This window comes from Dasypus novemcinctus, chromosome 5 (assembly GCF_030445035.2).
Source record: "Dasypus novemcinctus isolate mDasNov1 chromosome 5, mDasNov1.1.hap2, whole genome shotgun sequence".
Lineage (NCBI taxonomy): Eukaryota > Metazoa > Chordata > Mammalia > Cingulata > Dasypodidae > Dasypus > Dasypus novemcinctus.
The window spans coordinates 78307562-78322687 of record NC_080677.1 but is presented as its reverse complement, the minus strand read 5'-3'; the positions used below and the strand labels follow the sequence as shown (position 1 = coordinate 78322687).

General features: G+C 34.6%; 1 protein-coding gene across 1 annotated transcript in view; it reads left to right on the top strand.

Moving 5' to 3' along the window:
* Positions 1 to 15126, top strand: part of RELN (reelin) — a 516519-nt gene that overhangs the window by 252121 nt on the left and 249272 nt on the right. Inside the window, exons 7-8 of the mRNA XM_058297120.2 lie at positions 7680 to 7776; positions 12726 to 12777. Of these exons, the coding sequence (XP_058153103.1) occupies positions 7680 to 7776; positions 12726 to 12777 (149 nt within the window). The remainder of the gene's footprint in view (positions 1 to 7679; positions 7777 to 12725; positions 12778 to 15126) is intronic.

Below are 15126 nucleotides of genomic sequence, written 5' to 3'. Positions count from 1 at the left end.
GCAGCCTAATCAGATTAACTGATGTAACAGGTAGCATAAACCTCACAATTTTTCAAGAGCTGGTAACTCCAGGAGACTGGGAATAGGTAAGAAAAGCCAGGCAAAATAAATTATTTCTCTGATGACATACCCTCATCAGGGTATGTCTAAAATAATTCTGTTTGGGAGTTGTGGAATTATAATTAGATTTTTAGAGTTTAATGGTCCAGTGTTCTCATCTTATGTGCATTTTTAACTACCTTTTCTCTCACATACTTCCTTTTGATTTATCTTTTTCCTCTTTCTCTCTCCCTCACTCTTCTTTTGTTGATAACTTTTTCCTTTTATTACAAAACTACCCCCTAACGTACCCCTCTTGCTTCCTTTCTCTCCTTCCTTAACATGATGTAATTGCTCTGGGGAAAACTGTCTACAATAGAAAGGTTAACAGGAGGTTTCCCACTAATAAAATAAGGTGTGAATCTGGAAGCTTATTATTTCCTTCTTTAATCTCTGTTTTAGATGACAGAAACAAGAGCTCACTCACTGCAATTAAATGTCAAGTATATTTGAAACAAGAAAATATTTCTTCAAGCAGCGTGTAGTAGAATTCACCATGGTAGGAGGGCAGAATATTATGTGCAGTTGTAAGATTTTAAAGGGGCTATTTTTAACCCAAATAATATTTGTCTTTGTACCTGTTAACAAAGAAGAGATCACATTTTAGAATTCCCTAGTGTAATAAGAATTCTTTTACCTTCCTCAGTGAGAAGTAATAAGAAAGAATGAGCTATAAATGGAGTTTGTCATTTTCACGTTGAAAACGTGTTACCTCCTAAGGAAAAAAGAATGACATAGTTGAAGGTGGTATTATTCTCAGCCTCATAGGGTGAACTTTTCTTGCTGTTTTTCTAAAAATATCCCACATTCACAAAGAGAATAAGATTTTTCTGAATATTTTATAAAAAGTTAATCTTTCAGTTTATGAAAATGATCATGTAAATTGCTTACAAATAAATAGTCATGCCATTTTTATGATAAAATTTATTATAAATATGGTCAAAAGTTCAATCTTCTGGTTATTGAGGTTTGAATGGATGGTTCACGGAGTTCTGGTGTTTATAGAAATCAGCAGACTGCCCAGCTGCAAATGGCCCTTTGGGTTCCATTTACTTTGATGGATTCACCCGTCCCTGAACTGGCCTCATCTTACAAGCATCGGCACAATCAGTGTGATCTGTGCCTGGCTGTAGACACACATTATCTTTAGGCCAGGAAATTACAAGAGATTTTTTTTTTCCTTTTTCCAACTTCAAAGAACTTCTTTCAATATACCTATACATTTTTTATACTCAGGAAAAAATTGTTAAGTTTATTTTAATATCTCTATGCAGAAATGCTGGTGAATAGACAATTCTGGCTCATGGAATGTCAGATTGCTTCTTCTGGGGCTGAGCCCTAGACCCTGACCCCTTCAGAGGCAATAAATTATGGATAGATAATATGATGTCCTCAGGGTTGGGGACAAATGGCATGTATCTCAAATGAGTATTTGACAATAACTGATTGTCAGTGAGTTTCCAGGTGATTAACTTGTTTCACCAGAGTACCTGACTAAAGGCTGAGTGATTTCACCATGATCTGAAAAGAAGAATGAGTCCTACCATTAGACTGCTCTTGAAAAAATATCACAATTTATTTATTGTTATCGGTATGATGTCACCAGCAACCATTCATAATTCTCCTGTTGTGCAAAGGAGCTCAATTTTCTGGTTAATCTTCCTCCTCTTTCCTGCATCCTGAAAGCACCATGTGAGTCATTGCAGAATGTTGGGGTCCCAGACTCCAGGGACATTTCGTTCTGACTTCTCCGTGCCTACTGAATGGATGCTTTGGTAGATTTTCAGGTCAGTAATTTTAAAATCAAGGTTAAAAACCCAATTACACTTTTGGAAGTATACTTTCTACGGCTCAGATGGACTTACTGTATAATCCTTTGTCCTGAGACAAAAAACAGCTGCCTAAAAAATAAAAAAGATAAATTGAGATTAAAAATAACAAGCTTCAAACTACCAAGGAGCTTGTTAAAGCAAGAAACAAAACCATGGTTCAAAGCAATTCTTTCTCTTTTATCTTTATGGTTTGGCCCTTGTTTTATTGGTCAGCAAGTACCTGTTCTTAGATTTACTGTTTTATGTTTTTGTAATTTAAAAAAATATATACTATACCCATAAAATAGATAGTGGTGAATTTTCTAAGGATGTTCATAGCCGAAGGAAAACTGAAGTAAGTAAATTATGTACTTCATTCCAGCAAATTCACTTTTAATATTTTCTATAAGATCCATGTCATTTCTCTCATTTCATGCATTTCATTAGCAAAACAAAATCCTTTTATTATAAGCAGGAAAAAAAAAATATTTTTAAAGAAAATCCATTGTAGATTTTCACAATGAACTCTAACAATAAAAATAATGACAAACCTTCTTCGAAATGCACATTGTTCTTATAGATTTGGAATTCTTTATTCTATCTGGCTGCATTAGGGTGGACTGGGAAGAATACTGGACAAGAAGCTTGACATCTGGTCCTATTTTATCATTTTTAGAATGGGGGGTGATGAGACTGGGTGATAGTTCAGTCCCCTTCCACCTCTAACATTCAATGATCTGTGAACGCTAGTAATAGGTAAGTTTTCTGTGAAGCCTAGGCATGTGATAAATAGGTTCAAAGAGGGTTCAATAAATTCAGGGTGATCACAGGGGTGTGTGAGGTCTTTGTGGATAACAAGCATTTCCCTCAAAATATCATCTCCTACTGTTCATTGGCAGAATATTTTTTAGGTGGGCAATTCATATGCTGAATCATGATATTTGTCAGATTCCTATGATATGCTTTCATATTGGGAAATAGAAAAAGAGGGGGAAATGTTTCTGAGATTAGAGAAACATTGGGTAACACTTTTACTATTAGGCAGAGCAGAAATCTATTGCTAATCCTTTTTAAATTGAAAGACAAGTCTGTTTAATCTAAGTATTTAAAACTTCCTCTTCCCACAAATCTATGAAGAAGAATATGTTACCTAACTCTACGAAGCCCATCATTCTTATCAAAGAATGAGAAAGTAGAAGAAATTCATTTGTAAAGCCACAGATTTAAATGTCAGGAACAATCAGCAACTTATTTTCACTCTGAACCTGAAGAAAATTGAACCACTCATCTTCCAGCAAATTGAATCCCAATCCTTAGAATTCATAGAACTGTTCCATAGGAAAGAATAGAATTTCAGAGTACTAACAGCCTTCACAGAGAACATCTTTTGGATTTAAGTCCCTATTTCCACCCAACCAAATTAAATTAGTAGACACAGAGACATTCCAGGAAAGTGAGGAGGACAGGACTAAAAGATTGCTTAAGGCACCGAATTTTGTTTTAAATTCTGGGGTGAGCCAGGAATTACTTTTCTTGGAATTTGGATGTTTATTTATACCTGTAGGTTTTCTAAATGAACCATTTGTCTCCCTGACATGGAGCACCATTTTCTTCTGGGAAGCTATGACTATCTTTTAATGTTGGTACTGCCTGGTCTCTATGAGGGCCATTATGTGCACCATAAAATTATGATCTCTTTTCCTTTATGCCAATGGCATTCCTATATGCAGTCATAGAATGCTTAACTTTGACAGAAAAAATATTAGGAAGGTCATGTTATAGATTCATTATCAGGAAAGTCACCTTGATGGTCAGCACAGGTTCAGTTAGGAAGTTCAACAGAAGTGAACCTCACTGCCAAAAATTATGGAAAAGTCAATGGAGATAGGCTCAAAATTATATACACTGGAAGGTCACGATGTCTGTCAGAGCTTTCCAGAAAACGAGACTGAGAACATCTGATTGTACCCCAAGGATCTGTTTTGGGACCTCTTTTCTTCTCCCTCTCTATACCCTTACCTCCCACCCCACCCACCCCATGGTTTCAGTTAGATCCTAAACTTTCATTTCAGCCCCAATCTCTGTTCCCTGAAGTTCTGATACTCATAATTCAGCTGATCACCTCCAATTGTCAGCATAGGTAGAAAGCAGTTTCCAAGACCTGTAATTTTCTAGAGTTTTACTGTCCAGTATGGTAGCCACTAGTCATTATGGCTATGAAGCCCTCAAAATGTGCCTAATCTGAATTGAGATGTGTTATAAGTATAAAATACATCTCACAATCTGAAGTCTTGGTATGAAAAAAGATTATAAACTATATTGTTAATAATTTGTGTATAGACTACATGTGAAAAGATAATTTGAGTATATGGAGTTAAATAAAATATATTAATAAAGTTATTTGTAATCTCTATTTTTTAGTATGGCTGTTAGAAAATTGGAAATTACATATTATGGCTCACATTACATTTCTGTTTGAGTAGTAATACTCTAGAATATGTCCAGTTTTCTCCATCCTTGCCTTATTTCAAGATGTTATTATAACTTGCTTGGATTACATCAGTAGCCCCTAGGCTTTTCTACTTCTAATCCATCATTTGCCAGAGTAATTTTTCTTAGTGTTTGTTTGTTATCAAAACTTTGGAAACAGAATAAATTGTGTTTGGAATCCCAATTCTCTAACCTACCTGTTGTGTAACTGTGGACAATAATTTAGTCTCTTTAAATATCAGTTTTAACATCCTCTATATGGAGATAAAATTGCAGGGAGCAGGTTTTATGTGAATTCATTGAGACATTGTTTACAGAGCACCTCTCTGAAGCTTAATTTTCTTATTAGTAAAATGAGGATACTGATAACTATCTTACAGAGAGGCTGAGAGATTTGAATGGGTGTCAGAGTATCTGGCACATAATAGAATGCAATAAATAGCTAACATTGCATTGGCACACTATAGTGTAGTGGTGTATTTACTTCTGTCCTCTCCTTCTCGAATGTAAGCTCCTTGAGGAAAATGACAGTGTTTTATTGGTCTTTGTACCACTAAAGCATACTCCATTTTCTGTTAGGGCCCCAAGACAAGTCTTTTTAAAATTATAAGAATGAATTAATGAATGACGTATTAATAAATAACACCACTGGCTGCTAAAAGAGTGTTGGATTTGACCATCCAGAGGAATGGGTGCTCAGGATAAATTAAAGAAAATTATGTTGACAAACCCAGCCCAACTGTGAGAAACTCAAGCAAAGGTCATTTAAAAGACCTTGTCAGGAAGCTGAGGGATTTGTCCCACTAATCCTTGGCAAAGTCATTCTACCTCCAACTAACAGTCCAGTAGGTACTTTCTAATGATTATAAATCTTTAAGTTTCTTCAACAGAGTACTGCTGCCTTTATAAATTTTACTTTAAATGTCTTGCGTTATAAAGCACAAGGAAGAAGAAAAAGGTCTAGCGGAGTTGTTGAGCCAAATGGGAGATGAGCTGCATAGTTCTCTTTTCTTCTGTTTATTGTTTTTTTAAGTCCTGTTTTTCCACAAAATAGAAATGGTTCTCCAAACACATCAAACATCAATAATCTCTTCATTGGTTTTCTAATGCCAGGGTATATGCCATTTACATGAGAATCACCTTTAAATGATATACAGATATCCAGGCTCCCCCTGGATCCTATGAAACCAAAGAGTGCTGGAGGAGAGTTTTAATTCTATAGTTCATATAGATATTTTCATGATATACAGGTGATTTGGGGACTACTGATTAGTATTTATCAATAGAATGCCTGCTACATGAATTTAAACAATTGGCCATAGATGTCCCATCAATGATGCTTTTAGATTAGAGGTACTGCAGGCAAATGACAGATAACCATGGTGATTAGAACATTCTTTTAATTTTTTTTCTCCATTAAAGTTGATATTTCTCTCAAGTCATTCCACAGTGACTTGAAGATCAAATAACTTTGTCTATCACTAAAGTAAGAAGCCCACTATCCTTTTTGTGCTATTTCCCTGTACTTTAATTACAACCACACTCTTTGGGAAACAATGACATCTATAGTTTAAGGAATTGAAAAACAGTAGCAAGAAATTCATGTAATAGGTTCTCTGTAGGGGAAAAAAACTCTCATATCCTAGTTTTGGAGCAGATAAAACTGGCAGAGCCCATGAGAAAGTCATAATAATAGCTAACACTTATATTGCACTTACTACTGTGCCAACCACTACTCACACTACTTTGCACCTCATACCTTAATAACAGTCATCTTTATGAAATTGTCTTATATTCAGTCAATGTGTATTCATGGAGTATAAGACAGCAGGATAAATGGTAATACAAGGGACCAGGTCCGTTGCCCTTGTGAAATTTCTATTAATTTGTTCTAAAGTCAAGGACATTTTAGTAGAATTTTGCTTCATTAAATCTCCTACTAAGATTTGTAGGGCTATGTGATATTAACATTTTAAATTCTATATAAAAAATCTGCTGTGTTTTATCTAAAACAAACAAATCAAAGGTTCTCTTGATGCTGTTAATCCTTTGTGGGAACACAGCTCAGAAGTGCAGTACACATATAAGACGGCCTTACGTTGACATTTACGTTTACATTTACCTACAAATTGTGCCCTTGCCTCTTGGTTTTATGGGCTGCCTGGTCTCCTCATATTGTTGTCTTCTCCCTATTTGGATGGGAGTTCCTAGCCCCTCTCTTTTTAGAATTAGCAAATAGCTGAAAGGGCATAGTAGAATGATCTCTGAAACGAAGGGCATAGTGCCCTTTCCACTATGTTTGGCACCTGGAATGTGAAAGTCTGAAAATGTTCATTCTGCATGAACTACTGCTCTCATGTGGTTTGAGGTTCCAACAGGAGAAGCATAGATCTTTCTTTCTACACGTTAGGCATGTAATGATTGTAGGTTGAAATGTCACGATTCAGAGGATTGTAAATGTTACTGGAAGTGCACAGTCAAATCCAGAATATGTAACTACAACTTCTCCTAAAGACATGAGTAATTATTTTTGAGATGCCTGACCTAAGATTTTACTAACCATTTTATTTTACAGTAATAAAATAAAGCAATGTATTAAATTACTTGCAATAAGTCAGTATCCAAGATTTGATTGAATTACTAGTTTTTATATTCCATATTAATAGTAGATTAAATATAGTCCAATTAGTATTTTTAGCATGGTAAGATACATATATTCAAATTTATTTAGTTAGTTTAAACATTGACACTGACTATAACTCAAAAGATAAAGGTATAAAATTTGTAAAACCTCTTCTGATTCAGATATATACAGTTTTGTTCATTGTGTAAGTGGATATTTTACTTTGCTTGTCTTTAACATTTACAGAAGTCCTTTTATTGGATGTGTGTATATATATAATTACTGATAAAAATATATGGCATATTAAGTGCATACTGTAAGATTGGTTCTGTACTGTGTATTTTATATATGCTCCCTTAATTCTCACAATAAATATATAAGACTTAGGTCAGTGATATTATCCTCATTTTACAAATAAGGAAGTTGAAACTTTGGGGGAGTAAATAGCTTGACCCAAAAAATAAGTTGAAAGAATTGGGACTTAAGCTTAGGCTTTCTGGTTTCTGGTTTCCTTAACCATATTGCAACATATATAATATCGTTATCTTCCACCAAAGGTTGAATAATAATAACTAGCATAGCTTTCTTTACCTGAGCAATAAAGCACCTTGTGCTACTTTGTACTCAGACTGGGAACGTGCTCTGTGTCCCCGCAGGGCTGAATGTAACAACTGTGAGACTGGAGAACAATGTGGTGCAATTATGCATGGCAATGCTGTCACCTTCTGTGAGCCATATGGTCCAAGAGACTTGGTGAGTATATGCTATTTATGTACGTTATTCCAAACACATAGTATTTCCTGAGCATTTTTGCCAACAAAAGTTTCTCTTATACTCTTTCAGTTCAGGTAAAAAATGGAAATATTTATATTATGAGCCCTATTACAAATTCATGAGGGGTGATTTAATGGTCTATTTTTAAATGTAAAACTAGAGAAAACAATAATGCACCATTTGATCGCATTAAAACATAGTGCATCGCTATGACTAGATGGCTTTTTTGAAAATTTTTTTGGTTCCCAACTACAGAGGAACTTTGAGGGATTTTAAAAAAGAAAAAGTGAAAGAGTACACTCAATAAACAGTTTAAAAAAAGAAAAAGAAAACTCTGGCTTATGCCAAATTACTCAGGAGCAGGTTACACTCAGTCAATGTAAACTTACTTGCAAAGAGAAGTTCTTAGGTCAGAGGCAAAATGAAATAGGAGTGTTCTAAATTAAAAGCAACAGAATCACTAGCCGTCAGCACATGGCTAATGAGCCTTTTGTTGTTGCTTGATACTTCCTTCTGGCATGAAGACTACCTTCATTTCACATTCTTGAAAAAGGCTATAAAAGCAGTTGGCATATTCTGGCTCGATTCCTTTATCCTAACACTCTTCTTCCAATACTCTTACACTTCGCTTTTCTGCTTTTCAACTCAGGAGTCAATGGTTTTTCCTTTCCTCCTTTCCCCTCACATCTTCTGAATCATGGGGCTTTTAGTAACAGGTTGTATTTTTTACCCCTAAAGTCACACATTGTGTTTCAAAATCATTAACTTTAAAAATTGCCTAAGACTGGTTTCCACAGTAAAGGGAGAAAAAAACCTAGATAGGCAATTAAAAGAAGATTTAGTTATCAAAACGTGAAACCCAATTAATTTTTGTAACATGGTTCTTATTTTATGCTGCTTGAATACCCCTTTCATGGCAATAGATCCATTTAATTTATTAAAGATATGAGCTCAGAACATTGATGAATTGAAGAGTTTTTAGTTGAAATTAGAAGACAAACAGAATTAATTGGATGCAAATTAAAATAATAGGTGCTCATAATTCAAGTCTCAGAAGGTGTTATAATATTCCTGCAGACAGATGTAACTGTGGTAGTAAAGTTCTTCTTTAAAATTAGACTTGCTAGTATGTTTTAATAATATACGATTACTGAATTTATAATCTATAAACCTTAAAACAAAATTAAAATTTTTACGGTAGTTAATTGAGCTTAGAATACATGCCTATTTTAGAATGTTCCCTGTTGAGTCATATTTTTGGAAAGGCTTAGCAATTCTTGTTGTTTTTACTGGTCAATAAGAAATTTTAAAAATCTAAGAATCTAATGTCAAATTTCTTATTTCCATAGCATAAGAACTGTAGCAGCTAGTTTACTTGATCCGTAATATATTTAATCCTTGTTGTTACATTATATTCCTGTTTATTTATCATTCGGATTGATATGCTTAGTGATTCAGTTTTGAATTGTATGATATAATTCATGTGACATAGTTGACATTCCTTTCATCTAAAAGGGAATATATTGAAAATAATGTCTTCATCTGAGAAAAAGAAAACATAAGTATTTTCTTAAGACAAATTTGTGTTATAGACCAGTGGGCATAGAATGAAGATAGATTGAGAATAATGGAGATGACATCTGTACTTCAGAGCAGCTCTTAATAAATTTCAGTAATTTATACTGTAGAGGCAAAATATACAATTGTACCCAAGCTGTGTTTTCAGAAGACAGATCTAGCAAATGAAAAGTGAGTTAACATGCTATTGTGTTCACTAAAAGACAAATATTTGCATGGTACTCCAACTGGATCCAGTCAAAACTGTTTTGCATGCGAACCGATGTAAATTATTAGCCCCACAGTGTCACTTTTTAAAAACTATGCCTTCTTATTTTTCATGCATCCAATTCTTACTGAAGTTGTGAATCAACCACAGGCAAAGAATCTTAGTAGGCTAAGCCTTTATCCTTCAAAAAGCCAGAAAGAGCATCTCCGTTTTGTGAATTTAGTCAAATTGTTATTTCATTTCAGTAAGAACCAAGGTCAGTGAGAGGAGTCATTTGCTATCGGATGTGCACACCACATGTTTGTGTTTTCACTTTTCTTGCTATGTCGCCCTTACACCCCTTGTTTACCCACAAAGTCTCAGTATTTCATGGGGAGGGGCACTGAACTTTATTCATTTTGCTAATATAAAATGAAGGTAAAAAGAAATTAATTTACCCACTTCTTTAAAAGAAGGTATGCTTTCTGAAGACTTACAACTAAATGTATGCCACCCTCTGGGGTTTTTTTAAAGAAATTATTTACTAAATTATTCTCACCTATTTGGAAATGCATTTTAGTTACAAGGGTGAATTTATGCTTAAACAGAATCAAACCCAATAAAAATTTGCATGGAAGAGGTACAGAATGAAAGAAGGAGAAAGGTGATGTGAAGGAGAAATACATTCCTTACATCGTCATGTCCTGAGTTCTAAGCCTTTTAGCAGTTTCCTCAGATTCATGTAGTTATCAGGCTAATTCTCTATAGTTTGTGGTCTATTTGGTAATTTAAAAGCACTGAGATTTTATAGAAAAAAATTCTTTGAGTCTTTCATAGTTGCTTCATTATTCATCAAAAGCCCTTTAAAAGACCCTTTAGTTTTCAGAATGTCAGATATAAAGGCTTGTAATTCTGCAGACTAAAATTACATATTTGAACTGAAGATTAATAAATAACTTATAATACCCAATTGTAAATTATAATTTTATATATAATCCAATTGTAAATATGTGAATAGACTTGCTAGGCAGTACTTCTAGTTAGTTTTTTCTTCTTTTTTCTATTCATGTAGCTGACATTTTTATTGAAACACTAAATGAGTAAAGGAAAAGAAATGAAAGTTGACCATTCCACCACCCCTTAGCTCTTCTGATGAGGAAAATAATTTAGAATCAATGATGACTCAAAGCCTAGGGTCACCCCCACTTAGCACATGTAATTTGAAATTGGCACTATTTCACGTACCTTACTATTTATTAGCAGAAGTCATGGCTGTGGAACTTTATCACACAGGCAGCACAAGCATCGTGCATTACACCAGCAGGATAAGTATCTGAAACACTCTGGGATTTTAAATGCACTAGCAGTAGCAATAACCGTGGTGCTCTTAATTTATGAAATACTGTTGTTTCAAAGAACTTATATTCAGCAGTGTTTCATAGTTCATCCTGCAAATCTATGGCGTTGCAGAAAATCAGACAGAAAAAGAACATTCATTCAATTATGTGAAAAATTAAAATAAAATTCTCTTTTGGCATTGTGCCTATTCTGATTTTAAGAACAAATTATCCAAGTGAAAATCCGTGAGGACAACTAGTTGAGCTTACTGTAAAAGCTGTGAGAAAAACATTTCTTTTGAAGGAATCATGAGAAGAAACTAGTTTCTTAGCTATTAGATGACTCTGGGAGGGGAGGGCGGACGGGGGAGGAGGGCAGGAAACAGTTATAAGGCAGGGTTGGCCAGTTGCTTGTCTTGTAGCAGATAATTTGTGACAATGAGGGATTTAAATGAAATATGCAGAGAATGTCCTCTGACGTCCAGACTGCAATGATTTTGCTGATGTTAAAATTAATTAGGAGCTGATTTTGAATTTATCAACGGTCTCTCTTGCCCTCCTATCTGTTAACTTTCCTGCTTTTTCATTGAATTTTAAAGGCATACCTTTAAAAAGATGACTTGGCATGGTCAAGTCATCTTTCTTGATGGTGTTGTGAAAAGAGGAAACACATATCTGATTTTCTGATATCCACATTTGTACTGAATTCTGGCAGAGCAAGAGGCTTCAGTTGCTCTTTTGTTTCCATAGCAATTCATGAACTGGACTAGTATCACTTCGCCTTTCTGCATTTATGGATTCTATCACAGGGGGCTAGCAAAGTGCACGGATACAGAGATATGCCTAAGCGTATTATGGGAAGAAGCAAAAGGAAGAAAGCCTACTGCTTCTATCACTGTGAAAACACAATGGAACACTATCTGTTTTCCAGGGTGGTCATCATGTCAGGCATTCAGACTTTATCTATGGGGCTCTGAAATCAGTAAAAGAGTCATGGAAGATAAGAACCTTAATTCTTGTCTCATTTGAACTGTGATGGGTCAAAGTCACTTCTCCAAATAAATAAATAAATGGGGAAAATTAAATTAAATAATGTACCATTCCTCTTTCATGAGAGGGAAAATTATTTAAGCCTTCTTCTTCATGGAAAAGTAACAGAAATGTTACTTTCAAAAATCATGGATATTTCTAAGGGCATAATTCTATTTTACTTTTTTGGTAACAGATTTATTTAGAAATAATTTGCATTCCCTGAAATTAAATCGTGTAAAGTGTATAATTCTAAGGTTTTTATATATTAAGAGTTGTGCAGCCATCACCACAATCAGTTATACAACCTTTTCATCACCTCCCAAAAAAACTATATACTCTTTAAAGATGATAGTTCTATTTACTTTTCAAAATAATCTCATTCTGCTCCTAATTTACCCCCCAACCTTTGTTTGATAACCTTTTTGTGGCATTTCAGTTTGGGTCCCACATCTGTTGATATAGGACAAAGGGGAGCAGGTGGAGGGGTGGGGGCAGGCTGTGTTAAATGCCCTCAAAAGATTACCTAGTAGATTCCACTACAAAGGGTTCTCAACCCTGGGAAATTTACTATCAGTGCCTAAGTCATGATCTCACAGTTTTGTTCCCCACAAGGATAATATGAAATAGATTTCTGTGTGTAGAAAAATTGATAAAAATAAACCAACAAATGGAGAAATATACCTTCCGTTAATAGAGACTTTCTTTCCTTTTCTTTTCACTGCCCCCTTCCCCACCCACAACTTTCTCTTCTTTTTCCTCCTTTCTATCTTAATTTTGAATTTTCCCTTTTCTAGATCACCACAAGTCTTAATACAACAACAGCCTCTGTCCTCCAATTTTCCATTGGTAAGTACCTTTAGCAATTACAGCAATTTAACTTGGAAATATTTGTTTTAATCATCGTGTATAATCAGTCTTATAGTGCCAAATGCTTTTACATGTAGAGAAGAGTAAGTCTTAACTTTGCAGTAAATAGTTTATAAACATGTTCAAAGTGAAAAAATTTAATGATACTTTCTGCTCTCACTTCTCTCTAACAAACAGTGGTACTTATAAATGCTACAGATAATGCAAAATATCTTGAAATGATTTACATTTGGATTTTGAATACATTGTGCTTATTTGATTACAGCATAAGTATCTTACTAGTTATGTTTTGCCCAGATTAAGATGGAAATCTATTAAATTTCCTGACCTTTTACGGACCGGTAGTGAATAACAATTTGTGGCTATTTAGAGAAACCAGTTAGGGTTTCCCGTTTGACATAAATAATCTATACGTTGAATCCAGACATGGATAATGAAAAAAATGTCTTTATCTAATGATAGTTCTTTTAAGTGCTTTTGTATTAAAGCAAAAATTCCTACCCAAAGCTTTAAGTAAAATAGTGAACCTTTTGATCAAGTATTTATAGTTTTGTTGTCTATTTTAGTACTTACCGTTTTAATTTTCCAAAGGTAAATATTAACGAATATCTTAGACAAATTTTCAAGGGGAGTATTCTAGGGAAAGAAAGATATCATCTCTAAATGTGATCTAGCTTTCTTGATCTTGGTCCCATGATGTGGAAAGCTCCTCACGGTCTCGCCTTGCAGCAGGATTATTGGCCTTCCAGCAGCTGTGCTCCTATCATGGTTCACCAGGCTTCACCATCCTCATCCTCATGTCTTTGGAGAATGACCATTAGCAAAAATATTGAAGCCCTCCGTAGCCTTCTACCCCTAATAGCAAGTCAGCATTCTCACAGCTGGGAGCCCACTGTGGTAGATTGTGTCTAAGAGCATTTCCCTTCAAGTCATGTAGTTTTCATTACCTTTCCATCACTGTGCCTCATTTCAGCTTCTGGAGATAATATGTGAAACTACCTGATTATAGTTTGAGTTATTTTCTTCTCACAATGAGAGTGTTACCATCAACAATCTACAGACTATTTAGAAGTCCATATGTGGTCATAGGAAAAGCATTAAGAAAAACAAAAATAACAATTTTTTATGAGTATGCTTTCTTTGATCTATTAGCAAGTATATTCCAACTTTTCTATAATAAGCCTGTAATACTTTTATATCAGAAAAAAAAAAAGCTTCCTTTTTTTCAAGTTGTGGCAAACAAAATTTAAAATTCTAACATGACTAGCAAGTAACATAGAGTTCTTTACCAGAATAAATGAATTTAGATTCATTATACAATGGAATATAAAATAATAAACTGATGATTTTTTTATTTATCTGTGTTCCAGTTTTATTCCTACTTTTTGTTAGAGCAGTGAATATGAATTTCAGATATTATCTTTAAACAATTAAAGAACACAAGAGAATCCACTTTAAAATATATGTCTCACATTTCTACTAGTGTTTACATTTTGTTCAAGGTAGGAGAGTTCAGCACCAATTAAATTGTCCTTCCTTAAAAGAAAAAAGGGTCTATTTTTGTGACTAGTAGATTATCCATAAAACTGGCATAGATTCTTTATTTCCTTGCCTTTCATCCATCCCTTCCTGAACAACAGAGTGGATTAAAAAAGGACTGAGAGGGTAGGTAATCAGAGAATGCAGGGTTTGGTAACTGAGACCAAAACCCAAAACAAGACTTGGGGCTGGACCCAGCCATGTGACACAGCAAGAGTTCTCGACTTCCTCACAAGCCAGTGGTCTGTTAGTCCACCAGGCCAGAGTTGCTTGTGTTAATTAAAGCATGGATTTGAAGTCTGGTATATAAGACTGGAAGAGTAACAGTATCAGATAGTTAGTGAGTGAGAAAAGGAGAGAGAGAGAGCGCACACAAGAGCGCGCACACATGCCATCAACGAGCTCAGTTTATATTTAGAAGTTACTTTCTTGAAATCTCCTTTTTGGTTAAGAGTTTTAGAATCAAAAGTGAAATTTTAGTATACCATTGTCTGAGAAAAACATACTATTTAGTAAAAGAAGTTGCAGTTTGTTACCTAGAGGCCTCATTGGGGAGATTTACTTCATTTTGAGAGTGAAAAATCTTGGGAACAAAGAAGACATAGGGTGGCTGAGAAAAAATATAGTGGCAAACCACTGCTTAGTGGTATGGTCAACATAGTGTAGTGGGCAGAACTTTCTAGAAATGGTTTTGTATGTCTCATGAGGACTTGGAGTAGCATCAAGCTGTTTATACGGATGGTATAAGGACTATACACACAAACTCCAGAGATGGCATAATTTTGCACA